Consider the following 25,052-nt stretch of genomic DNA (forward strand, 5'->3'; position numbering starts at 1 on the left):
CTGGTCATCGCAAGGATGCTGCTTTTGGTCCTTCCAGCCGGATGAAATCTCTATGCAAACTCTGGAGATTTTTGATCACCTAAAAAGCTGTCTACCGGTCTGCTTTCGGCATTTCCCTGAAGGTCTTTTGGACTTTAAATATACCGTAGCATACTTTTTGGCGCCTTTAGAAGGGAAGGTGATTTCTAAGAAAATCATTATAAATGCTTTAATAGAGATTTCCAGATTAAACAAATTCTTATTAAATTTTTGGATAAAAATATAGTTTTTAAATGATTTAGGGGATTTTTACATATTTTATTAATATATTAATATAGAACGTGGTACAGTTCTTGACACTTTGTGCTAAAACCTCTCTGAATTTAGGGATATGAGGGCTGCATATACCACACATAACCAAATGAAGGGTATTCACTGAAGCCCACCCTCCAACCGACCCACATCCATTGTGCATGTGTGCATGTGTGCAGGCATCCTCCCCCGCAACACCGCCCAACTACCCACGGCAACCCCCAAAAAGGCAGAGTTGCCACATAATTCGATTACCATACATGTACATGCATGCAATCGCATGCAGTGCACATCTGGTTTTGGATAAAAGTGTAAGTCCCAGAACACACACACACACACAGCACCCACCGCCCACCAAAATGGGAGTGGCACGCACCACACTGATGGATGAGTCGGAGCGTTAAGTGGCGTTAAATCGGGGAATACGTAACAGGGAGGACAGTGTTTGCATATAAACAAAATACGCATACATATAAGCCCATGCACAGCGAGAAAGACCTGTTTAGAACCCCATTCTCACTTAGTTTATGATAAGAAAACAATTTTTGATTTATAACTTTATTCAAAAGTGTACCTCAGAAAAGCAAATCATGTCATATCATATTCATATAATATTTTTTGATATTTCGAAAACTTAAAAAACTAAGTTCTATATCCTTAGGGTAGAGATATTAGGAATGTGTTCCATATCGTACACCTCTAGCATCAAAACTTTCAAAATATATTACATACAAAATAAAAAACCTTTATTATTCTTATCTGCCAACTTTTAAACATAGATACTTTTCAAATCCCAACAAATACAAATTCTCTAAGCCTAAGATATCTTTAAAAGTGAATCTGCTTAAATTGTTTACGTGTAACATGGCATTAAGACTAATATGTCATGGGGATGGACGGCAATGGCCAGCTAAACGGAGAATGGACGGGGCTATATAGTACACATAGAGATGATGGAGAATAGGACGTAAGCTCACTTTTTTGCCAGGCCACACTTTAATGTGTCAGCCGCACGACTCCAAGTGTCACAGTGCGAATTGTGGATTGTGGGGGAGTCCAGAGTCCAGAGTCCGGATTGCGAATTGCGGATTGCGGATTGTAGACTGCAGATTGAGTATTGTGGCCGAGGAGGACAAGGACGACCCAGTGGCCAGGTTGGCCAACCGAACGGATGTGTCGATATGCGCATTATGCCTCAAGGGTCCTTCGGCCTCCGCTTTCCGTGCCACATTGGTGTGGCATTGCTTTTGCTGTTGCTCCACTTCTATTGCCACTTCCACTTCCTGAACACCCACCCACCCACACACACTCACCCACTCGTCCAGATCACACACAGATACGCATGCATTCCCACACACTCGCATAATATCTATATATTTGGCCCGATTTTTAGGGCAGTTTCATGCACTGTACAACTAGTACCAGAAGGCTCAGTATTCATTCGAACAAAATGTCTTTTTAAAGAACAAAGTTCCCTAGTAAAAAAAATAAATGGATCTTGACATCCTTATAAATCAAAGTGTGGTACTCCATACTTTATTATATAATTCAAAAATAACATTGCAGAGTATTCAAAATCACAAGCCCATCTATTACTAAAAATTGGTGAATTAGAAAGATATCAATGTTTTTTCCCAGTGTACACCATCCAGATTTACCCCTTCGCCTTCCGTCCCTTTTTGTGGCGAGTTAATTGCATCAGTCGCAGGCATCGAATGCAGCGGCAGGGATTGGAATTATGCTGTTGCATTAAATATGGAAATTCTGTGCGCGTCATAATGCCATATATGTATACCCCATATACACCCATCCCATCTCCATTTCCCCGGCCGTTCGTTCCCCACAATAGAGCATTCAATTACCCAAGATGCGGTCGCTGGTGGGGAATTATGTGAAATTGAATATGCATATATGGAGTGTGGAATGTGGAGTGCGGAATGTGGAGAACCTTCACTTTAAGCATATATTTACATAGACCCAAGCCCAGCTGGGAAATGGAACGAGAACAAAACAAAAAAAGTACAATAGATGGTTGGGCCTAATTCGATTTTCACATTCAACAGGATTCGGCGAAAGTGCCTCCAGTCTAATTGAATTTTGCCAGTCATTCCTGATAACTGTTCCATTTTGGGATTATAAAACTCTAACTGGATTCTAGATTCTAAATCTCTTAATCAGAAAGCAAAGTTAGTAAAATTTAGGTTTAAATAATTTTCAATAAATATTCAGTTGGGAAACGGCTAAAAATCAATTTAAACTCAATTCACGTTGGCAAAATCCTGAAGAATGTGACAGCTAAAATAGGCAAAGGCCCAATGATTAAGGTACAGTTGTGCGCACGACGACTAATCGATTTCGAGGGTGCGTAGACTTTTAGTAACTCCGGCATCACTGGACTTTCGCTGACCGTTCTTTTTGGCCTTGTTTATCTGCCAGTTTTCCGAGTCCATTAGGTAGTCCCTGGAATAGTAGTAGAAGTAACCATTACAGATCAAAATTCTTTTAATAGAATAGTTAGAAGTACTTGCCTCTGCTCCTTGAGCAACTGCATCCACTGGAGCTTCAGGTCGGACATTTTGCCTGCCTCCCCGCCGTACTCCTCCGGCAACATGGAGCGCGGGAAGTGGCGATACGGGGTCTCCGCGCCCGGCAAATGGAAGTGAATCAGCTTGAAGACCTCGCCCTTGATGAACGGCTTGACCACGGCCATCACCTTGTCCACGAACGAGGGGCAGTTGAGCACGTGGATCTCCTTGAGCCGCACGGGATGCGCCTCCTGGACGAACTTCATGTAGACGCGCAGGGCGCCCAGCGCGGTTTTGGTCAGGTGGCGCAGCGTATAGCCGGCCATGTCGAAAACGGGTATCTCCCCATCCGACAATCGCTCCTCGTCCTCCGTCGCAAAACGGCAGTCGGCCACCATGAAGAAGACCTTGATGGCAGCCGTAAAGTTGAACTGCCGGAAAAATAGATATCCTCCATGAGAAAATAAGATCTTATGTAAAAATTTACTCAAATATCACTAGAGTTTCAAAATCACCTAAAAAGACGCCCCAAAGTAAGCAACAATGTGTCCCCCAAACTCGAATGTGGACGTTCTTCTAGCATACTTTTAGACACCTTTATAGGGGACTTTTAATCCATAGTGATTTAATGTCACTTTCCAATATCTGTTAAGATTTTGTATTTCTCTTTATAGATGGTTTACCTTATCCGCATCAAAGTCGATCAGGCGGTAGAAGAGCAGCTTGTTGTTCTCCGGGGTCAAGCCGGGCAACGGCACCAGATCTCTGCAAGCGAATAAAGTCAGGAAAACACTTAAGTTAACATAATTCCGGGCACCCCATTATACTGTCCATCCAACGAAAACCGGTTACCCGATATTGCAAGCCAATGCACTCTGTGTACACTAAGCAAAAACAAGCCCTAGTGTCAACATTGCAAGCCACTAAACTCGCGGGGCTCACAAGATCTAAGCTAATATCACCCCAGCAAATGACATGGCCAGAAAATCAGAGTTTTTTTCCACTTTCACAGGAATCTCAGCTAATTACTAGTTGATTGGACTGTTGCCACTAAAACCAAAGTCTCGTTCAGCGTTTAATGTCTGTATTGAAGCGTTTATCTGACAGTAAATTTCTGTTATGGCTTTTTTGACGGTACTTATTTTTATTGATTTTCTGGAGGAGATTTTTAGTAGATTGTAAAATTGGTTTGTAAGCCGGACCATGTATACGGACGTGTTTTGGATTTGATTTTCTGAAACTGAACTTTGTTTACCCATTTTGTTGGTTTTGTATGAAAATGTAATATTTTTAATTCGGCTAACTTCTTAAGTTTATAAACCCGTCTAACTTGGTAATAACCATTTTTTAGGTTTTAAATTTATTACCATGGCGGTGAATTTTATATTATTTTTTTTGGCACTTAACTTAATTATATAAACAATAGCTTTTAACAAATGCATATATAAACCTTACTTTTTTGAGATTTTGAAGATAGTAATATTTTTTATGGACAATGAAATGAGGAAGGAGGTCTTATACCGATTTTCCTGATTTCATTTTTCTGATTTTTTTTTTTTTATATACTTAGGTGGAGAAATCCTAAGAAATGATTCCTTTCCATGGAATACTTATGATCTTTGGCATTGGTCTTACAAGGTTTCTTGGAATTTCCTTGAATCCTAATTCCCGAAACGCTATATCTTGGTACTCACGCGACTTGCAGAAGCTGCTGAGAGCTGTCGTCCAGGGGATCGCGATCGATGAAGATGTGGGCATGTTTGTTGCGCAGTCCATAATTGAGTTCCAAGAGGCGCTGGGCGGCGGATGGATCCCCGCGCGTCGTGTGCAGAAAGCGGCGCAGAAGCAGACGGGCTGCAGAGGAGGAGGAGGATGGAGGTGAGTTCGGGTGGGTACAGGTGGGCAGGGGAACAGGTGCATTCATAAGTCTCTGCGGTGCGATGGTTATGCAACTGGCTGTGGTTCCCATCGCTCAGGCAATTGACCCACAATAAAAGTTGGCCACCAACAGCAATCACACAGCAAAAAATGTATAAGAACTAACTAGGATCACTGAAGAAGAACCGATCCTTTAAAATGATCTTGTAATCAACAATCCTTACGCTAATAGATAATGCAAAGGAAAACACTTTAATGTTGAGTTTAAAAGGGATATCCCCTAAAATTATTTAAATACAGTAGTTGATATTCCATTTAAAATATTAATACTGATAGTAATAATTAATAAATAATTTTTAGATGTGCTAGCTAACATCTATAATAATAATTTAGTGACACGATCTTCAGAAAGATAGCACAATAAAAAAACAGCACTTTATTCTCATATTAGAAATTGCAATGGGGGGATATCCGAAACCATCGCAATTTCTTTCGGTGCTCTTCACGGAGAAGACGAAGAGTGGCTTTTTGCGATCTGACCCACTTCCACTTGGCTATACGAACATATATTCTGCGGTAATTGCGGCTGCGATTTGAGCCACTCCTGCAGCTCCGAAATCCGTTTGGCCATCAGCTGATCCTCGTTCTTCTCGTTCAAGTGGACCATTTTGAAGCGTTAGCCTTACACCTTACAACGTTTCACCACCCACAACTATCGGAATTATCGGAGCTATCGTAGCTATCGGACTTCCGGGAGAGAGCGAGACAGAGTTGGCAGAGAGGAGCGGTTGGATTTAAATTTATGCGAGACAGAGCGTCTGTGCGACGCTAATTCGCGACTGCAACTGATTGGAACTTGGCTTTTTTGGCTTTTCGTCGAGTCGCTCTGCCACTGGAGCTCTGCCGCAGCCGACGTCGCTGCCTCCGCCGGCATCGCAAATAATAAGTGCTTGAATATCGGCGAAAAGGGGGAGGATATGGGGCAAAAGTCTGGCAACCTGCTGTGCGATCATGCAACGTTTGTGCCTCTTGGCGTTGCCATCTTGCTTTTTAAGGCATCCACAAGAGATCCTTAAAAGTAAATAATGGTACTTAATATTAAAAAAGTAATGCAGATTTGATTATTGCCAGGAATAGTTCATTATTTTAATTTCTTTAGATTTTCTGTGTGTATTTTATTAACTGCTGACTTAAATTGATGATCTAGTTTAGCTTTCATTAGTTTTGTTTGAAACATGATCATTTTTCTGGCACTTGGTACTTGGTACTTGGTACTTGTCTCCCATCTTATAAACATTGTATAACAATGCTGTTTAATAATTTCATATTCTATGTTAATTTTCGACTGGGCAACATTTACCTTTCCCATTTGTTATTGGCTGTTTCTTAAGTATTTTATTAAGCTGTCATCTCCAAATAACTCAATATTCAGTCGTTGTTGGGTAATTTTCACTATGGAACTCACTGTGTCAGAAGGTCAAAAACCGCCAGGTGTGTGCTGTGTTGACTTGTCTTGTCTTTTTTTGCGTGTGCGTATTGCGTGGGTGCTGTGCGGTTTTTCCGGCTTTCCACCATAGGTTTAGGCCATTGCCGCATGGCCATGTTTGGCGGCATTTTACTCGTTCGGTTGGCTTGGTTTTTTTCTCCTTAGCTTTATCGCGACATTGGCAAACAATTTTCGGCAAGGCGAAGTCGCGCTCCACTTGTTATGCTGCTCTGCTCCCGGCTGAGCTGGCCAACTGAACTGGCTTGGCGGCGGGTCTCTCGGCCCGGACGTGTTTCGCAAGTTAAAACCAATCCAAGCCAAAGCCAAACTATTTACAACCGTCCACTGTGAAACGGCGACAACAAAGCATGAACATGAATTAAAACAAAACTGTCAAAAAGAAGCAGCAGCGGCGAAAGCGAATTTGGGTACAATTTTTGTTGGTGGCCCACAGAACACGGCAGACAACTGGAAACTTACCTGTCCCACACCTGCGATCGTATTTCCATTTGGATTTACAGTCAACCTTCTGAAAAAAGACCCAAATCAGATGTATACATCTCTAGCATTCCATTTCAAAAACAATTCTTTTCAAAACTTTTGCATTATAAAGTAACATGTTGTTTTATTTGTTTCTTTAAGTATACAAAAAGAATAAGCATTAATTTTAGAAAATCTTTGAGACCTTTTATACTATTCCTTCCACTTTCTAACTGATTTTCAAGATGTTAAAAAATTGCTCATTCGACATGTTGTTCATTTTCATGACATTCAATTTTGTATAAATTTCCGTAACAAAGTACTCAACTCATTGGTCTTAAATTTATAGTTCAACTTAGTAAAAAGTAATATAAAATATTTCAAAATGACTTCAACCTTTGAAGTTACAAAGTCTTAAGTCGTAAAATGTAAAACCCATTTGCTTGCAAATAAAAATCAAATATTCACAACAGTTCACATTACGGAAGTCGGACCGTACCATTCGGTGGCCAATTTAATGCAGTTGTAAACTACAAACGCAGCATAAACACGCACAAGTTCACATTTACTTAAGTCTCTCGAAAACAGCTGAGTGGCCTTGAAAATGGAACTTAGCCGCCCCATAAATGTTTTAAAACAAAGCCCAACTCAGACTTTGGGCAAAAAGTGCTAACTACCAAATTAAAATGGTCAACGTACCACTTGGAATATACGTTGAGTTGGGAATTATGGTCATGTGAATGGTTGCCTTCGTTCTTGGCACTTTTCAACGACCTTAGCTATAGGGTGATGCACTGGAACAAAATTGACTGGAAAACTAAATGACAAGAAAAGAAAAAGGAAAATTCTAAGAAAACATAGTATTTCAACTATGACTAATTTGTATTTTCTTATCGACCTATAAAATTCTCGTTTATATTTGAATGTCAGAAAACCTCTACATATATGTGGGAGTGGAACATTTGAATTCTGATCGGGAGATCGAGTGTGTCAATCACGGCAAAGTGCATTTTGTAATAATGCACTTGCTGTGTGCCAACTTCGTTGCATCATTTTGCAAATCAATTAGCCAGAATATTCGCACTGGCTGCTAATTGCGGTCGCAGCATCATCAATGCAAGCGGCCCAAGCAAATTGGCGCCTTTTGGCCAAGTGAGGAATGATATATGCATTTTTAGATAAGGCAAAAACCGAAGCTCTGAAAGCTCCATTCGCTGTGCTCGTTGCCAAAACCCTCAGTCACCAAAATAAATGGTTATCATTGCACATGGTGCAACTTGTGGTCAGTCGAGAAAGGGTTTTCGACATTCTCAAATTTTAGCGGAATAAAGTAACTCCTAAGTGTTGCAATGTTTCTGAAGTTTTGGTTTTTGGTTTTGCAATATGTGCGACCTCTTCAATCAAATATTTCCTCACGCATCTTGAAACATCAATCTGTATTTTCTATTCTTTTTGCCAATTCACTCCAAAGTAATACTTTCTAAAACGATGTAATGTTGACCTAAGATCACATAAATACCTTAAAAGGTTAATAAACTTTAAATGAAAAACAATACACTAATAAGAGTCTATTTTATTTATTGAAAGTCATTCGGAAAATGAAAAAATAAAATAGCATTTTTGCTTACCATGTAGGTTGAAACTTATGCTGCATCATCATACATGATACAATAAATAGTTAAAAGAAAAGGAGACGTTTAAAATAATATGTTTTTTTTTTCATCCATTCTGCATTTCATTAATTGAATTTTTATTTTCTTTACATTTTATCATCTTACTTATTTGAATTTAAAAACTTCGTAATGGAATTCAGTTTAAAATAACGCTTTTTCGTCACGTTGCCCGTCACGTAACGTAAGCTCGAAACTAACGTAACGGAACGCCCGACAAATCGATAGCCGAGTGGGTGTGCTACCGCTAGGAAAGTGTGACCGTGCGTGGGCAGAACACAAACTAATGGAATAAAATAAAATAAATGGAGTAAGATCGAATTTTATCAAGTAAAACTACGGAACGGAACAAAATGATCTGTCGCCTGTGTCTGAACGCGCTGGACGAGCAGAGCGCGGTGCTGCTGTTCGGCGGCAGCGCCGGCGGAGCCAGTGCGTCCGCCCCGGAGGACGAGGACGACGGAAAGGCGATGCCGGAGAGCTACCTGGTGCAGCTGATCTCGATTCACTTGTACCTCTGCGTAAGTGGCGACCCTCCCACCCTCCGCCTGCCAATCCCCCCTCTACTAATGCCAATCCCCTCCAGCTCTCCCGCGACGATGCCATCTCCACCTGCATTTGCACCGAGTGCTGCTCGCAACTGGAGAGCTTTCACAACTTCTGGAAGCTGGTGGAACTAAAGCAGACGACGCTGTGCAGCCAGTTCCTGGCCATCGATTGCGATGTCAACTGGTCGGAGGAGGGCAGCGAGGTGCAGCAGGACCCGCCGGACATAGACGCACAGCCCCAGCTGCCGGCGGAGGAGCCCAAGGCCGTCACGCCCACCACGGCCAACAAGTTCCCCTGCATGTTCTGCGAGAAATCCTTCAAGATGCGCCGCTACCTGGAGGAGCACATAGCCACGCACACCGGCGACCGGCCCATCGCCTGTCCATACTGCGAGATGGCCTTCCGCTGCCGTTCGAATATGTACACCCACGTGAAGAGCAAGCACACCACCCAGTGGCTGAAGGCGCGCGAGGAGCGGGATGCGGCCAAGTCGGGCCAGAATCACGCGGCACCGGAGGAGTCAGCTTCTGCTTCGGCTCCAGCTCCTGCTCCTGCCCTTACTGTTGTTGCTCCACCTCACCCCCCTGCCATTTCTACCCATCCGGCTGCGGCTGCTGCAGCTCCTCTGCTCTCACCACCCACCCAACCACAACAGCTGCCCCTGTCCGTGATCAAAGGCCAGCCTAGCGAGGCCATAAACCTGACCATCACCAAGACGCCACCATCCGCCAGCCGGGGCTCACGCAATCGGGCCAGTCGCCGCAAGACGCACTCGCCGAAAAAGGTCCAGCACACGGAGGGCAGCGATGCCAGCGACGAGGATTCGCCCCAGAAGAGGCTTAAGGAGAACGAGCTCATGCTGGCCAACTACAATGCAGTGGCGGCGGCTGTGGTGGCAGCCGCTTCGCTCACGGGCAATCCTGCAGGACAGACGGACAGCCTGCAGCAGCGCCTGTGCGTGAGTCTCTTGCAGCAACAGCAGCAGGAGCAACTATTTGCTGTCATGTCGGCAACAGCGGCTGCAGCGGCGGCAGTGGGAACGAGTAGTGCCGCCACCACAACGACGACGACGACTACAGGGGCAACGTTGAATTATCCCTTTGGGTGAGTAGTGGAGGTGGGAGTTGGCCCCGGCAAAAAGTTAGCTTATCGAACAATCTTCCACAGGAATCCACCGGCAGAGACGGAAAAGCCCGCTGCGCTACAGGCCATCATCCATGCCGCCGCACCCGTGTCGGTCATTTGTCACAACTGTGGCGAGCTTCCTGGCCAGAATCATCGCTGCCTAAGCAAGCCCAAGTATGCCTGTGATGTGTGCGGCAAGTGCTTCAAGATGAAGCGGTATTTGGAGGTGAGCGCATGCTGCAGGAGCCCATGCTGTATCGTTATTAACCCAGACTTTTCCCCAACCAGGAGCACTTTGCCACCCACACGGGCGTCAAGCTGCACACCTGCGCCTTCTGCCCCACGGAGTTCCGGTCCAAGTCGAATATGTACCACCACACCAAGCGCAAGCACAAAGCGGAATGGGAACGGTCGCGCGCCACGCGCTCAGCGGCCAAGGCGGGCGCTCAGGAGCAGGGGCAGCATGCCGGTCCGCCACAGGCTCAGCCAGGACCGGCTGCTGCTGCTCTCTAGGATGTCCGGAACGCGTAGTTTTAGATCTTTACAATTATATATATACATATATTTTTTTGCATATTAGCCATACCGAATACCGATTGTACTTATCCCAAGTTTCGTGTACTCCACCACAAAGTCCCGGCGCCTCCACATCGGGCACCTATTGTGTATACTCTTCTCGTTCTCTATAATGCCTTGACCAGTTGGATTGCATCTGGTTATAAAGTAAACATTCATTTTAACAAAATCGCCTTCTTCCATCTTGTATGGCCAATAAGAGGGAAAAGTCCCAAGTTTTGACCTTAATTCTTACAAGTTTATTTCATTTTAGCAATTTATACAATTAGATTTACACTTAATATGGGTATGGATCCGTTGAGGTTGATCCCCGGTCCATGGACACAATGCTTAGTTCAGTAGATACAGAGTTTGGGCTCCCTTCGAACGCAAACTCCATACTTACTGCAGTAATCATAGGGCGCGATTGTCAGCTTATAACTAGGATGGGTGGATTTTGGGTGATTTAAAAAGGTGAAGCCGAGGCTGTAAATTGCCAAGTTGATTGCGATGAAATTGAATTGATTGCTAACCCTAACCCTATGCCTGGCTGCTAGCTGCCCCACTGAGATTGGTGCTGCTCCACTGGAGTTGGCTGCGGTCGATCGCGTTTCTGTGTGTGTTTGTCATAAAACTAAGTGCTGCGCATGATGTCTTGGTCCTAGGATCGCTTGTTCCGCGCCTGCGCCTGCAGCAGGTCCAGCGATGGCACCGAAAATACAAAGGACAGGCAGCCGAACCGCAGCAGGGTGCCGTGGGCCAGCACCGCCGATCCCTCCCAGGCGCCGGCCACCATGGGCACCGGATCGGCGTTCGTGCAGCGGCAGGCGGGCTTCACAATGGGCGCCAATCTGAACAGGGAGAATACACACGTTATTTTCATTCAACTGGATAGAAGTACTCTCTAGCTACCGCTCGTTGCCCATCTTCTTGGGCTCCAACTGGCGATGGATGTGCCGCCGCTTGTCCAGCAGGTCGTCGACTCGCCTCTTCAGCTCCGCATCGTCCGGTCGCATCCGCTTGCCGGCATGCGTGGGCATCCTGTCGGTCAGATCGCAGGCGTACAGCTGCCCATTGACCTCTGTGCCGAACTCCGAGTAGTTGATCAGTTCGTACGATTTGGAGAACTCGTCGTAGAAGATGATGGCGTGCTGCGGCGAAATGCGGCAGCAGTAGCCAATCGCCGACAGGTCCACGGTCTCCGTCTGCGCCAGCGTTGTCGACGGGGAGTAGTGGCCGCCGTAGCCGATGTACAGCGTGCGGTAGCGCATGAAAATCGAATGGTCCAGCCCGAGCGAACTGAACCAGCGACTGTCCTCGAGCATGTCGCCCAGGGGGGTGATCACCGCCCGCGCCTGCACCTTGCATTGCAGCAGCTTGAGCTCCAGACGCGAGGCCAGCTCGTAGGCCTTCTCCGTGTCGCTGCGGGCACGTGGCACATAGCTCTCGGCAGCCGCATCCGCTGCCGCAATGGCCGCCGCCGTGGCCAAAGCCGGGTGCAGGGCCATGGCGGGATCCTCGTCGGCGGCATTGCCGTTCTTTTGCGCCAGTATCGAGGACGTTTCGCTGGTGAACAGCAGCGAGAAGCGATTCATGTCCTCCGGCGCCAATTGACCCTGAAGCGCGGTGGTGTTTCCTCCGGCCGCATCTGATCCTTCGGTAGCGGCCAGTTGACGCAGCCGGCGCGTGGCCGTGCGATTCTTGTACTGCGTCACAATCTCCGGATGCTCCTCGACCAGCTGCTGCAATCGCTGGTGCGCTAGCTTCTTGATAATATCGACGTCCAGGTGGAAGAGGTCCGCGTCGATGATGCCCGCCTTGCTGTCCTCCTCGTCTTCCTCGAAGCTGATCTCCAGCTCTAGGCTGGCCTTGGACTCCACCTTGATAACCGACGGCTGTTCGTTGGTCAGCGCATCCGTATCCGTTTTGGGCATCTCCGAATCCACTCCACCATTAACTTTGTCGCCGGGCGAGTTCGTCTCAGACTCCGGCTCCTCGGGGCTGGGATCGCTATCGCTATCCCCCTCGACCGCCGTCTCCACGGTGCCGTATTCCCGCTGGATCTCACGGAACTTGGCGCGAGCCGAACGCAGGGCCTCCAGATCTTTGAGCAGCGATTCGGTGACCGACTCGCGGGAGATCTCCTCGACTTCGGTGGGCAGGTTCTTGCGCCGCTTCACCCGATCGTAGCGCAGCGTTTGGCGCATGGAGGGCAGCAGCGCCGGGGGATGCTCGTAGTGGTAGCGCACAATGGCTGGCACCTCGATGTGGGCGCGGGCACTCACGTTCGTCCTGGTGCGGTAGGGCGGATGGCGAGTGTTGACACGCCGGAAGAACTCCAGCTTGACGTTTTCATGGTCAAGCGGCTGGTGGAAGCGATTCCACAGGCGAACCCGCTCCGTGGCCGAGATGCTGTTGGTCATATTGGCATCCTACAAACAGAGATATCCGCATTAAAACTAGGGAAGGCTTCTATGAAGGGGATTATCTTACAATGAAGTTCTCGACATGGTTGGGGCACATCCACAATCCAGCTGGCAGTGCCGTCAGTGGAGGATCCAGGCAGTCCTGGTGGTAGTAGAGCGGACAGTAGTCGCAGGAGATGAGCGGCGCCCGCTTGCAGGAGCGCGTGCAGTAGAAACAGGTCTTGGCGGGCAACGGCACCAGTCCCTGGGCGTCCAGTTCGAAGGGCTTGGAATTGCGGCGCTGATTGCCGGCGCACTTGCGATGCCCACCGTTCCCGCTCGGCGGATGCGGCTGCTGGACGGGCTGCACCTTGCCGTTGCCCGGGAACTGGGTGTGTAGCTCCAGTTCCGGTGGCAGTGAAAATTGCTGCGGATTCAGCATGCTGGCCGCCCTGATGACATCGTCCAGCGGCGTCGGCTTCTTGTTGGGATCGAGGGCGCGCTGTATGGCCAGCGGCATCTTGGCCAGCAGCTTCTCGGTGCTGTTGCGTTCGCTGTTGCTGCGCTTGCGCAGATTGCGGATCTTCAGTGGTATGGACTCCAGGTCGCCGGAGGAGGGTGTGTTGGCCCTGGAGCCACTGCCCGCCGACGGCACGCGCTCCACGGAGCTGGCCTTGGAGGAGGAGGCCGGCGGCTGGGATACTTTGGCCATCCGGCAGCTGTGGCACAGCCACTGGCCACTGGGTATGTCCTCCTCGCTCAGCGGAGGATCACTAGGATGAAACGGAGGAGGATAGAGGATAAGACACTGGAGGAGACAGCACTAAATCACATGAACACTCACTGGCACTGCAGGTGGAAGCTGGAGGGGCAGCGGTCGCAGCACAGCAGATTGCCGCCCTCCTCGCAGGCGTCGCAGTAGTCGTGGTTATGGCCCCTTCCCGGCCTCCTGTAGTACGGATGCTTCGTGTTGGTGCTCCGCTGAACCAGCTTCTCGTCCTCGTTGGGCGGCGGGCGGATGAGCTGCTTGATTTGCTGCGTGAGGAGAAGGGAGTTGGAGGCGGATGCGTGCGTTAAGCTAATGTGGCATCTCTTGAGCGGCCCCGCCAATCGGAATTGGAGCACCAAGCGTTCGGCGGGAGCCGGGCAGCTGGTCAGCGTCCCTGGGACGCACTCACCTCCATGATGCTCAGCGAGGCATTTGGGTCCTGGTCCACTTTAGACATCTTTTTCGCTGGCTCCTCTTATCCGGTGTACACAATCAATCTCGGCAAGCAACTCTTCACTTCCCTTGGAGGTGGAGGCGGGGTATTCGGTATATTCAGTATTTTCGCTGTGCAGCCCTGCGCATCCTATCGATAGGCGATTAACGGATATCCAGTGCTGACGCCATTTCACTCCGCATCTAGCTACTTTTCAACTGGCTCATTTTACCCAACACAATTTGTACATCAATTCTTTCGGCTTTGGAATAATATACCTCATAAGTGTTTTTGTTTTTTCAAAACCAAAATATTATTTGCTAATACACCATTCATATTCAAATCTTAAAATATAGTATTGGTTTTAAGTAGTAAAAGTCAAAGAAAAACTAAAGTTTAAAGTTTAGATTCGTGAGTAACAAAGAAAATGGTCCAAGTCCCATTCAAGCTATAGCCAATCTAATTCATGGTAACAGCCAAACTGTCTTAAAATCACATATAGTAATGTATTAGTTAACATTCAAGCAGGCTTGTTTCTATAGATCATTAGTAAAGCTCAGCATAAAATTTAGAAATTCCAAATTATCATATTTGGCAAAAGAGTCATTACTTGACATACCGATCTGTCCGTAAACCCGCCAAACTAACAGCACTACTGGCAATCGACGCATCTCAGCTGGCCGACGACGCAATTCGCCAATTGACCAAACAACAGAACTTGAGCAATGTTCTCCATCTTCGGGAAGCGCAAGCCCGCAGAGACACCCACGGAGGATCAGCCCATCCAGGGGCCGGCGGAGGGATCCCGTCCAGGCACCAGTGGCGATGACTTCGTGTTTATAGAGCGGAGGCCCGGACCGGATGCTCCTCCTCCGTCCGCAGCCTCCATTTCCGGCGCCATGTACCCGCCCATGCCGCCGGTGGGCTATCTGCCTTACCCACCAATGCCAGGAGCCAGGGGCGGTGGGCCGGGAGCTGGGGCTGGAGCTGCGATGAAGCTCCCTGGGGCCCAAGGACCCGTCAACTACTTGCAGGACATTCCCTTCGAGCTGGCACCCGGCCTGGCTAGCAAGGATCGCTATGCCAGCACCCAGATGCAGGTGGACAGCATCCTGGCGCTCCTCACACGCCAGATGTCCGTCGACGAGCTGGCCGAGGAGTACACGTTCGCCCTGGAGAGATCCGTGCAGAACGAGTGCTACTAACATTAGTCCGTAATTTCACTGGTTATTGTAATAAAACGTTGCTTATTTAATTGTAAACATTCTGGAATGTCTTATCCCATCCATGTTAATGTGAATCGTAAGATCCTATAAATAGTCTATAGTTAAAATATGTGTTTAGGGAATTCCCCGTTTTACAAACATACATTGTTGAATTATTCAAGGCTTATTGTAGGAAAAAAGTTTGAGATTTACCTAAATTAATGGAGTTTTATATGCTGTATCTTTGTATTTAACTTAACTTGATCCCGATTCTTCATTTTTGTACAAGTTTCTAGAACTCCCTATTTTAAATATTTACCTAGATACTTTTAATTTCTATTTTTATTTCATCCTTTAAACCATTGTAATTCCATGCTTTCGGATACTATCCGTTCTGTATTGCTAACTTAATATTGCTAAAATTTGGTATTATATTAAATATATAATGTGTATTTTTTGAAAAAGTATAACTAGATCCCTATAATGAGCCCCATAACTTGGGGTACCTATAATTTCCGACATAGTAGCCCGGAGGTTTTTCCTCAGACCCATTTCAACTGGGACTGCTCATAAGGTGTTCAGTTTCCCCGACGCGAATACATCAAATTGTTAGTGCTCTCGTTTTCCAAAATTATTCGTAGAAAAATAGATTCAGAAAATTTTTCCTGCATTCACACTCCCAAGCATCAGCCAAATTCTCAATACGTGCAAATTGATCGCGCCGTTCTGACCACCACCAATCTCCAGCCATGGCCAGCTCCAATGTCTCGGACTGGGATGAGCCACTGCCCACGTCGACGGACTCGCTGCCCGAGGAGGAGGATCCGGATGTGTGCGCCGAGGAAAACGTGAAGAAGCGGCAGGAGGAGAACCTGGCCAAGCTGCAGTCCTACGTGCGCCGCATGGCCTACCAGCCGGCCATGCCGCCCAAGGTGAAGCCCTACGATGTGGCCCTGTCCAAGCCGAAGATGCACACGCTCATCGACAACTACGAGCAGTTCAAGGACGTCTACGATCCCAAGCTGCGGGCCAAGCGCATCAAGCGGATGCTGGGCAAATACAATGCCATCACCACCGAGTAAGTGAAGCCAATCCAGGTGCTAAGCTCGTCACTCCAAATTCCCCAAACTTGCAGGCAGCTGGAGGAGATCCTCAAGAGCAACAAGACCAAGGAGCGAAAGAAGGAGGACTTCCTGAAGCGCAAGCAGGAACTGTACTACAACATGCTGACCAAGCTGGAGCGCCAGTGCCGCACCCAGTACCTGAACGTGCTCATCAAGAAGTTCGCCAAGTTCATCGCCCATCTGGCCACCACGATGCGGATTCCGCCGCAGCTGGTCGATCCATATGCGCGCATGCAGCGCGGAATCTTCTGCAACATCCTGCTGGCCATCGGTGTGCAGCCCACCTCGCAGTCGGCCATCTACTACACCAGCCAGGACGCCATTGAGTACGATGTGTGCCATCGCCTGGCGCACGCGCTGCTCAGTCTGATCATCAAGGCCCTGGACTCGGCCGCCACACGGGATCCCAACGAGCTGGTCAAGCCTGCGGACATGGACTTCGAGATGGACAACCACATCAAGCGGCGGCTTATGTGCGCCGCCGAGAAAAAGCTGATGTACGAGCGCCGCCGCAAGAAGCCCCAGCCACAGGGCCTTGGAGCCTTCGAGAAGTGCACCCGCTATGATTGCGACTAGGATTTCGTGTCTAGGACGGCTCATCCAGTATATATATTTGTTAATCTTCGGCTTCTCACTTAAAGTGTTTACACAGTCACCTTCTTTCCGCCTTTCCCTTTGTCGATTTGGTGGGGGTTTCCTTTGGCTCCTTTAGCTTGAGGCACAGCCAATTGGCGGGCACCTCGAAGCTTTCCGTGGGGTGCTGGGTGTACGCCTCGCAGTAGGGCACATGCCAGGTGCCCGACACTTCGTGGGCATTCAGTCGGTGGCGAATGGGCTCCTTGACTATAATCCGACCCGTTTGCGTCTGGGTGACCAGTGAGAACTGGTGCTCCTGCTGCCAGCGTCGGAAGACGGGCTTTAGCTCGGGCCCCAGGTGGAAGGCGTGGCTGCGCATCAGGTCGCGGGAGAAGAAGTCTGTGTCCTGGCCGCTGCGCAACGTGGCATACAGCAGAAAGGGATCGTCGTGCGACCTGTGTGTGGGTAAGAAACCAGTTATTCTGCCTCTCATTCTCTTTGGTGGCGGACATGCTTACAGATTGCTGGTGAGGAAGAGGCTGGCGTTGCTCTGGACATAGTGCATGGCCTGCTTGGACCAGTTGCGCATGTGCTCGCGTCCCAGGACCAGGACACGCTTGTCCTGATCCCGAAAGTGCCGCACCACAGTGGCCACCAGCTTGGCCAGCTGCTGGGGCGACTTTTTGGTGCCCGTCGAGTAGGCCACGTTAAGGCCATCAATCACACAGTCGTAGGGAGCTGTCTTGGCCACGTACTTCTTGAACCTGGCCACCTCTTCGGGCGTGGATCGCTGGAAGACATCGCGTCGTATGAGCACGCGCTCCAGGAAACACTCGCTGAGCCGCCGGAACTGCTCATCGCTGATGGCCACCGGCTGGAGGTGCTGCTGACAGGACTGGCACTTGCCCAGCGGTCCCAGACTGGTTGCTCTGGCCTCGAGGAGTTGCGGCACCTGCTGGGCCAGCTCCTGCAATCGCTCTGCCACCCGCTGGCTGACTAGAATCTCATGGCGCTCGAGGAAGTCCAAGAGACGATTAAGCTGGGCAGGTAGCTGGGTAGTTTCGTTGGCCAGGCGATTGAGCAGCGCCAGATAGACCTCACATTTGGGTAGCTTGCGGGCCGTGGCCATTTCCTCCAGAAGGCGCCAGGCCATCTCCTGCGCCTGCTCCGTCTCCACACTAAAAGCCTTCCCCGCCAGCGCAGAGTAGGCGGCCACGCTGGGCGCACTGGTGGTGACCTTCATCATTTCGAGGAGCGGTAGGGCTCCGTGCCAATCGTCGCCCTCTGTGGCCACCAGTCCGTGGATGATGTGCTCACAGCTGCTGGCGTCCAGAGTTTCGTGCTCCGCCTGCAGGGTCCTGCAGATCAGCAAGATCTCGGCCCGTTCCGCCTCGCTGAGCGGTCGTTCGTGGTAGGCGGCATTGTAGACCCGCAGCAGGCGACCCAGAGTGGCTGCATTCGGCTGGGAGCCCCGACTGCGGAGGAACTCCACATAGTTTTTGGCCAGCGGGAGTTGTCGTGGGCCACTGCACACGCCCAGGATCACGGCGTCCACGTTATGCCCGTTGATGTGTTTGTAGCCGTCCACCAGGGACTGGCGTACGTCTATCCACTCCGCGGCGCTCAGCTCCTGGCGATGCTCGAAGAGATCGCTGCGCAGCTGCTCCAGCCGATCCGGTGGCAGGCTGCCCGGCTGGGGGCGCCGCTTGTGCTGGCTGGCCATCCATCGTGGGTGTGGGTGGCCGGCGCTGGGGACGATTCGCCGCAGCAGTCGTAAGTTGTACATAATCCTGATCCTGGTGCTCTGTTTTGGGTGATTGGATTCCAACAAGAATATTGCCGGTTAGCAAGTACATCAACCTTTTCGGTTTTTGGTATATACCAAAATATGGTAAGAAATATACTGTGTAAATGGTATTTTCATCCTGAATTTGTATTTATTTCTGCAATTAATGGCGGAGAAATCGATGTTCTTAAAACTAGCAAAAGGAACAAGTGGAGTGGTATAAATACTTATGGTAAATAAATCCATGGTAAGACTCCACCGTAGCGTCCTTAACGACAGTCGATAGTTCTCTTGCTTCCTCTTCGATTTCAGTAGTAGAGGTGGAAAAACATCGATGTTTTGAACATCGATGTTTGTCCACCTCTAACAAAAAGTGCAATTCACTTTTCGGCGTTTAACTGAATTTAGTTTAAGAGAGTGAAAAACAAATCTAATCCACCAGAAAGATGACCGTGACCGCCACGCCGCTGCCCGACAATCTGCGGGTGAAAGCCTTCTCCGACTACAGGAAGAAGCTGCTGGAGCACAAGGAGATCGAGGGACGCCTCAAAGAAAGTGCGTCTCCTTTGGCCAATTCAATCCTACTCGAGAAATGCGACTAACAATGGCTATTTTCAGAGCGCGAGGAGATCAAGGAGCTTACCAAGGCTTACGACAAGTCGGAGAACGACCTGAAGGCCCTGCAAAGCGTGGGACAGATCGTGGGCGAGGTGCTGAAGCAGCTGACGGAGGATAAATGTGAGTCTCCTTTGATTCCCGCGTGATTGCCCATACTCTAATCCTTTGTCCCCGCTCCCCACAGTCATTGTGAAGGCCACCAATGGACCCCGCTATGTGGTCGGTTGCCGCCGGCAGCTGGACAAGGCAAAGCTCAAGTCGGGCACCCGTGTTGCCCTCGACATGACCACGCTGACCATCATGCGGTACTTGCCACGCGAGGTGGACCCCCTGGTGTACAACATGTCGCACGAGGACCCCGGCGATGTCACCTACTCGGCCATCGGAGGCCTCACCGAACAGATCCGCGAGCTGCGCGAGGTCATCGAGCTGCCCCTCCTCAATCCGGAGCTTTTCCTGCGCGTCGGCATCACGCCGCCCAAGGGCTGTCTACTGTACGGACCGCCTGGCACCGGCAAAACGCTCCTAGCCCGCGCCGTGGCCTCCCAGCTGGACGCCAACTTCCTGAAGGTCGTCTCCTCGGCGATTGTGGACAAGTATATCGGCGAGAGCGCCCGCCTCATTCGCGAGATGTTCAACTATGCCCGCGATCACCAGCCCTGCATCATTTTCATGGACGAGATCGACGCCATCGGCGGTCGGCGCTTCTCCGAGGGCACCTCCGCCGATCGCGAGATCCAGCGCACGCTGATGGAGCTGCTCAACCAGATGGACGGCTTCGATTCTCTGGGCCAGGTCAAGATGATCATGGCCACCAACCGGCCGGACACCCTGGATCCCGCCCTGCTGCGTCCTGGTCGCTTGGACAGGAAGATCGAGATTCCACTGCCCAACGAGCAGGCCAGGTGAGTGAAACATAGAGGGTTTCCTTCATTAGATTTATAGTACTGATAATAAATATGAAACCTCCTTTATTATAGGTTGGAAATCCTCAAGATTCACGCTCTGAAGATTGCCAAGCATGGAGAGATCGACTACGAGGCCATTGTAAAGCTGTCGGACAATTTCAACGGCGCGGATCTGCGTAATGTGTGCACGGAGGCGGGTCTCTTTGCCATCCGGTAAGCTTCTCCTCTGCCCCCCAAATCCATTAGCTAACGAGAATCTTGTTCTAACCCAGTGCCGAGCGGGAGTACGTCATCCAGGAGGACTTCATGAAGGCGGTGCGCAAGGTGTCGGACAACAAGAAGTTGGAGAGCAAGCTGGACTACAAGCCCGTCTAGAGAGAACACCACCCACCGCCCGTAGAGATAACCATTTACCACTTTTACACACATATACAGATATATATTATTATGCCAACAACAGGCCTGTCACACATAGTCCGTTGCATCTGCTCCATATGCTAATTAAATGCTATGTAAACATTAGGGTTCAATGTGATTTACTTTGGAGTTTCCTCTTCGGGACTAGCCGCACTTTTGCTGCTGCTGTTCCTCGATGCGCCGCTTCTTGCGCTCCAGATAGTCGCTGACGTTGTCGAAGCGCTTCTTGAACCAAACGGACAGGTCCTCGGGAATGAAGGGAGGTCCTCCCTCCTCGGTGGCGCCCAGGCCGTCTAGCACCATCTTTAGCCAGCCCTCGGGCACCCCGCTGGTCGTCCGCTGGCCAGTGGCGATGTCGTAGACCCGCAGGCTCAATCGCTCGTTCTCAGCGCCGGTGACGTAGATCCTGTCGGCGGTTAAAGTAAAGTTGCTAATATTCCAGGAGCCCGCCTCAGCACGCACCAGCTGCGTGGCCGTGACGCTCCAAGTGTCGTCGGCGGAGCTGCGCTCCAAGCGGTACAGTCCCAGGGCGTCCACGTGATCGTAGAAAAGCACCGCCGCCTGGTATACCTTCTCCGGCTCCAGCTGCCGCACCAGCAGACGAACCGCCGGGGCGGGCAGCTCGTGCTGCAGCAGCTCCTTACCCTGGATGTAGTTCCAGACGCGCAGCGTCTTGTCCCCCGAGGCGGAGGCGATATGCCGGTCAGTGAGCAGGGCAAGCCCCGAGACGAACTCGCGGTGGCCCAAGCAATAGCTGTGGATGTCGAAGGTGGCTGGATAGTTGGTCACGCGTATCTTGTCATCCCGGTCGCAGGTTATGATGTGCTGCTGGTCCTCCGACCACAGGATGTCGTACACCACGCTCAGGTGGCCAAGCAGCAGGCGCGGAACGGCCTCCACTTCGACGCAGTCGTACTGGTAGCAATCGCCCGTCTTGTCCGTCACCAGGACGGAGCTGCTGTCGCTGCAGAAGCGCAGGGCACTGGCCGCCCGGGCGAGAGGGCGGGCGGAGAGCAGGCGGGCGTTCTCTGGCCGCGTGCGATAGAGCAGGAGCGCCTTCTGCCCCCCACTGGTGGTCACGGCCAGCAGCTGTCCATCTGGCGAGTAGGCCACGTTCTGCACCGCAACGTTTCCGTTTCCCGTTCCCGCTCCAGATCCGGAAGCCTTTTCCTCCGACTGCTTGCCGGCAGTAGCAGCAAGGTCGGGCGGCAGCTCGATCTCCTTGAATATCTGCAGGTCGTCGGGGTTCACGAACAGCACCCTGCGGCCAAGGCCGACCACCAGTTCGGGTTCCGCGAAGAAAATCGCTGCCGTTTCCCTGACGCACATTGCCACGATTTTATGAAATTAATATTAAAATTTAATTTAAATTAATTTAATTTTTTCCAGACTGTCGTTTGTTGTGCGGTTGTTGTTGTTGTTGGTTAAAATCTCCGGTTGTAGGCAATTTTTCCCAGCACTTTCGCTGGGATTTACAGTATTTATATACTGAAAAGTATATATAATTCCGCCATTCCATTTTTAAAAAATACCACGTGTACCATTTTTACTCTTTCAAATATACCAAAATTATTCCAAGCGGTATTTCTGAGTAAATCGTTTTAAAAATAATTCTATCGATAATTTCAGATGTACGCGGCAATTTCATGCTATCATCAAAACCATTCGCTTAGAAATAACTTGGAAAAAATGCTTGTGCATACAAAATGTCCGCTCTGCAATGGCCACAGTTGCTATCTCAATTCGTAATGAATTTACAAAATTCATGTAAAATTTGACAAAATTTTCTGTTAAAACTGCTTTATAATTCTGATGGCTTTCCGTCAGCTCTGACCGTCTGCTGCTAAGATATTGTTTGTTCCCGATCGCCTGCTAGCCATCTCCCATTTGAGAAAAATCGACAAGTTAGAGAATTAGAATTATTATAAGTTTTCACTAAATCAAATTTTTAAGACTTCAAACAAAGCTTCACCACCCAACGCCAAAATGCCAAGAAAGATACGAAACTCTGAGCAATCAGACAAAAAGGCCCTTCTGAGAGCCTTAGAGAATTAGAATTATAATTAGTTTTTATTCAAACTAAATTAAATTTTAAAGAAATTTCGAACAAAGCTTAACCAGCCAACGCTAAAATGCCCAAGAAAAAGATGAGATTCCGAACCGCCAGTTAACAGGCCCTTTTCAGAGCTTCAGAGAATTAGAATTATAATTAGTTTTCATTCAAATTAAATTAAATTTTAAAGAATTTTCGAACAAAGCTTAACCAGCCAACTTCAAAATGGCAAGAACATTGGCACACCGAGCCTCAAGCCGAAGAGGCCCTTTTGAGCGCCTTAGGGAATTAGAATTATTCCTAGTTTTCAGTCTAACTGAATTAAATGTGGTCCCGTTAATGTGGTCCTACTGACTGCACAACTGGGGCGACTAGCACTGGTGAGTTTGACACTTCCGTTCGACGGGCACAAGGACTACTAGACGCGAAAAGAAAACACGGGGCACGGGGAACAAATAACAATTACTTTCGGCGCGTCGTTTATTTTATATTCAAAAAACAGCAACAAACGGAAAACACAAGCGAGCGGCCACAGCAAGCAAACACAACAGACGCAAAACAACATTGAAAGTTGTAAAGAAGTCTCGTAGGCTGGGATATACTCAGTCCCGCCAGGGTCTCTTTACCGAAAATAATAATAATAAGCTTAACCAGCCAACTCCAAAATGGCAAGAAGATTGGAACACCGAGCCTCATGCCGAAGAAGCCCTTTTGAGAGCCTTAGAGAATTAGAATAATTATTAGTTTTCATTGAAACTGAATTAAATTGTAAAGAATTTTTGATGAAAGCTTAACCAGCAACCTCTAAAAAGTCCAAAAAGTTTGACACTTCCGTTCGACGGGCACAAGGACTACTAGACGCGAAAAGAAAACACGGGGCACGGGGAACAAATAACAATTACTTTCGGCGCGTCGTTTATTTTATATTCAAAAAACAGCAACAAACGGAAAACACAAGCGAGCGGCCACAGCAAGCAAACACAACAGACGCAAAACAACATTGAAAGTTGTAAAGAAGTCTCGTAGGCTGGGATATACTCAGTCCCGCCAGGGTCTCTTTACCGAAAATAATAATAATAAGCTTAACCAGCCAACTCCAAAATGGCAAGAAGATTGGAACACCGAGCCTCATGCCGAAGAAGCCCTTTTGAGAGCCTTAGAGAATTAGAATAATTATTAGTTTTCATTGAAACTGAATTAAATTGTAAAGAATTTTTGATGAAAGCTTAACCAGCAACCTCTAAAAAGTCCAAAAAGTTTGACACTTCCGTTCGACGGGCACAAGGACTACTAGACGCGAAAAGAAAACACGGGGCACGGGGAACAAATAACAATTACTTTCGGCGCGTCGTTTATTTTATATTCAAAAAACAGCAACAAACGGAAAACACAAGCGAGCGGCCACAGCAAGCAAACACAACAGACGCAAAACAACATTGAAAGTTGTAAAGAAGTCTCGTAGGCTGGGATATACTCAGTCCCGCCAGGGTCTCTTTACCGAAAATAATAATAATAAGCTTAACCAGCCAACTCCAAAATGGCAAGAAGATTGGAACACCGAGCCTCATGCCGAAGAAGCCCTTTTGAGAGCCTTAGAGAATTAGAATAATTATTAGTTTTCATTGAAACTGAATTAAATTGTAAAGAATTTTTGATGAAAGCTTAACCAGCAACCTCTAAAAAGTCCAAAAAGTTTGACACTTCCGTTCGACGGGCACAAGGACTACTAGACGCGAAAAGAAAACACGGGGCACGGGGAACAAATAACAATTACTTTCGGCGCGTCGTTTATTTTATATTCAAAAAACAGCAACAAACGGAAAACACAAGCGAGCGGCCACAGCAAGCAAACACAACAGACGCAAAACAACATTGAAAGTTGTAAAGAAGTCTCGTAGGCTGGGATATACTCAGTCCCGCCAGGGTCTCTTTACCGAAAATAATAATAATAAGCTTAACCAGCCAACTCCAAAATGGCAAGAAGATTGGAACACCGAGCCTCATGCCGAAGAAGCCCTTTTGAGAGCCTTAGAGAATTAGAATAATTATTAGTTTTCATTGAAACTGAATTAAATTGTAAAGAATTTTTGATGAAAGCTTAACCAGCAACCTCTAAAAAGTCCAAAAAGTTTGACACTTCCGTTCGACGGGCACAAGGACTACTAGACGCGAAAAGAAAACACGGGGCACGGGGAACAA

The 25,052-nt window shown here is 48.5% G+C and overlaps 8 protein-coding genes and 1 long non-coding RNA gene across 9 annotated transcripts; 4 read left to right on the top strand and 5 right to left on the bottom strand.

Moving 5' to 3' along the window:
- Positions 1-833: 833 nt before the first annotated feature.
- On the bottom strand, positions 834-1,907 carry LOC139353372 (uncharacterized). Its single transcript, XR_011604608.1, has 2 exons — positions 1,269-1,907; positions 834-1,201 (listed from the first exon to the last, which is right to left on the bottom strand). It is a non-coding gene; the product is annotated as an uncharacterized lncRNA (long non-coding RNA).
- Positions 1,908-2,240: 333 nt separating this feature from the next.
- On the bottom strand, positions 2,241-5,547 carry LOC108015000 (alpha-tocopherol transfer protein). Its single transcript, XM_017081226.4, has 5 exons — positions 5,259-5,547; positions 4,511-4,670; positions 3,500-3,581; positions 2,820-3,247; positions 2,241-2,751 (listed from the first exon to the last, which is right to left on the bottom strand). Exons 1-5 carry the CDS (start codon positions 5,359-5,361, stop codon positions 2,637-2,639), a joined length of 888 nt encoding a protein of 295 aa, XP_016936715.1. The 5' UTR covers positions 5,362-5,547; the 3' UTR covers positions 2,241-2,636.
- A 3,028-nt stretch (positions 5,548-8,575) lies between these two features.
- LOC108015235 (zinc finger protein 865) lies at positions 8,576-10,605 on the top strand. The gene is made up of 4 exons (XM_017081581.4): positions 8,576-8,851; positions 8,917-9,983; positions 10,047-10,230; positions 10,293-10,605. Exons 1-4 carry the CDS (start codon positions 8,684-8,686, stop codon positions 10,515-10,517), a joined length of 1,644 nt encoding a protein of 547 aa, XP_016937070.2. The 5' UTR covers positions 8,576-8,683; the 3' UTR covers positions 10,518-10,605.
- Positions 10,606-10,796: 191 nt separating this feature from the next.
- LOC108015234 (PHD finger protein 12) lies at positions 10,797-14,302 on the bottom strand. The gene is made up of 5 exons (XM_017081580.4): positions 14,143-14,302; positions 13,809-13,999; positions 13,053-13,737; positions 11,472-12,991; positions 10,797-11,410 (listed from the first exon to the last, which is right to left on the bottom strand). The coding sequence occupies exons 1-5, from the start codon at positions 14,188-14,190 to the stop codon at positions 11,221-11,223; spliced, it is 2,634 nt and encodes an 877-aa protein (XP_016937069.1). The 5' UTR covers positions 14,191-14,302; the 3' UTR covers positions 10,797-11,220.
- Positions 14,303-14,806: 504 nt separating this feature from the next.
- LOC108015237 (translation initiation factor IF-2) lies at positions 14,807-15,428 on the top strand. The gene has a single exon (XM_017081583.4). The coding sequence runs from the start codon at positions 14,892-14,894 to the stop codon at positions 15,369-15,371; it is 480 nt and encodes a 159-aa protein (XP_016937072.1). The 5' UTR covers positions 14,807-14,891; the 3' UTR covers positions 15,372-15,428.
- A 247-nt stretch (positions 15,429-15,675) lies between these two features.
- Positions 15,676-17,150, top strand: LOC108015236 (uncharacterized). The gene is made up of 2 exons (XM_017081582.4): positions 15,676-16,449; positions 16,507-17,150. The coding sequence occupies exons 1-2, from the start codon at positions 16,121-16,123 to the stop codon at positions 17,069-17,071; spliced, it is 894 nt and encodes a 297-aa protein (XP_016937071.1). The 5' UTR covers positions 15,676-16,120; the 3' UTR covers positions 17,072-17,150.
- On the bottom strand, positions 17,074-19,006 carry mldr (mitochondrial ribonuclease P catalytic subunit). The gene is made up of 2 exons (XM_070997712.1): positions 17,590-19,006; positions 17,074-17,526 (listed from the first exon to the last, which is right to left on the bottom strand). Exons 1-2 carry the CDS (start codon positions 18,855-18,857, stop codon positions 17,148-17,150), a joined length of 1,647 nt encoding a protein of 548 aa, XP_070853813.1. The 5' UTR covers positions 18,858-19,006; the 3' UTR covers positions 17,074-17,147.
- A 193-nt stretch (positions 19,007-19,199) lies between these two features.
- Rpt4 (Regulatory particle triple-A ATPase 4) lies at positions 19,200-20,905 on the top strand. Its single transcript, XM_017081793.4, has 5 exons — positions 19,200-19,412; positions 19,476-19,595; positions 19,660-20,380; positions 20,456-20,596; positions 20,656-20,905. Exons 1-5 carry the CDS (start codon positions 19,304-19,306, stop codon positions 20,756-20,758), a joined length of 1,194 nt encoding a protein of 397 aa, XP_016937282.1. The 5' UTR covers positions 19,200-19,303; the 3' UTR covers positions 20,759-20,905.
- wuho (tRNA (guanine-N(7)-)-methyltransferase non-catalytic subunit wuho) lies at positions 20,801-22,279 on the bottom strand. Its single transcript, XM_017081794.4, has one exon. The coding sequence runs from the start codon at positions 22,127-22,129 to the stop codon at positions 20,945-20,947; it is 1,185 nt and encodes a 394-aa protein (XP_016937283.2). The 5' UTR covers positions 22,130-22,279; the 3' UTR covers positions 20,801-20,944.
- Between the last annotated feature and the right edge of the window lie 2,773 nt (positions 22,280-25,052).

Source organism: Drosophila suzukii, chromosome X (genome assembly GCF_043229965.1).
Source record: "Drosophila suzukii chromosome X, CBGP_Dsuzu_IsoJpt1.0, whole genome shotgun sequence".
Lineage (NCBI taxonomy): Eukaryota > Metazoa > Arthropoda > Insecta > Diptera > Drosophilidae > Drosophila > Drosophila suzukii.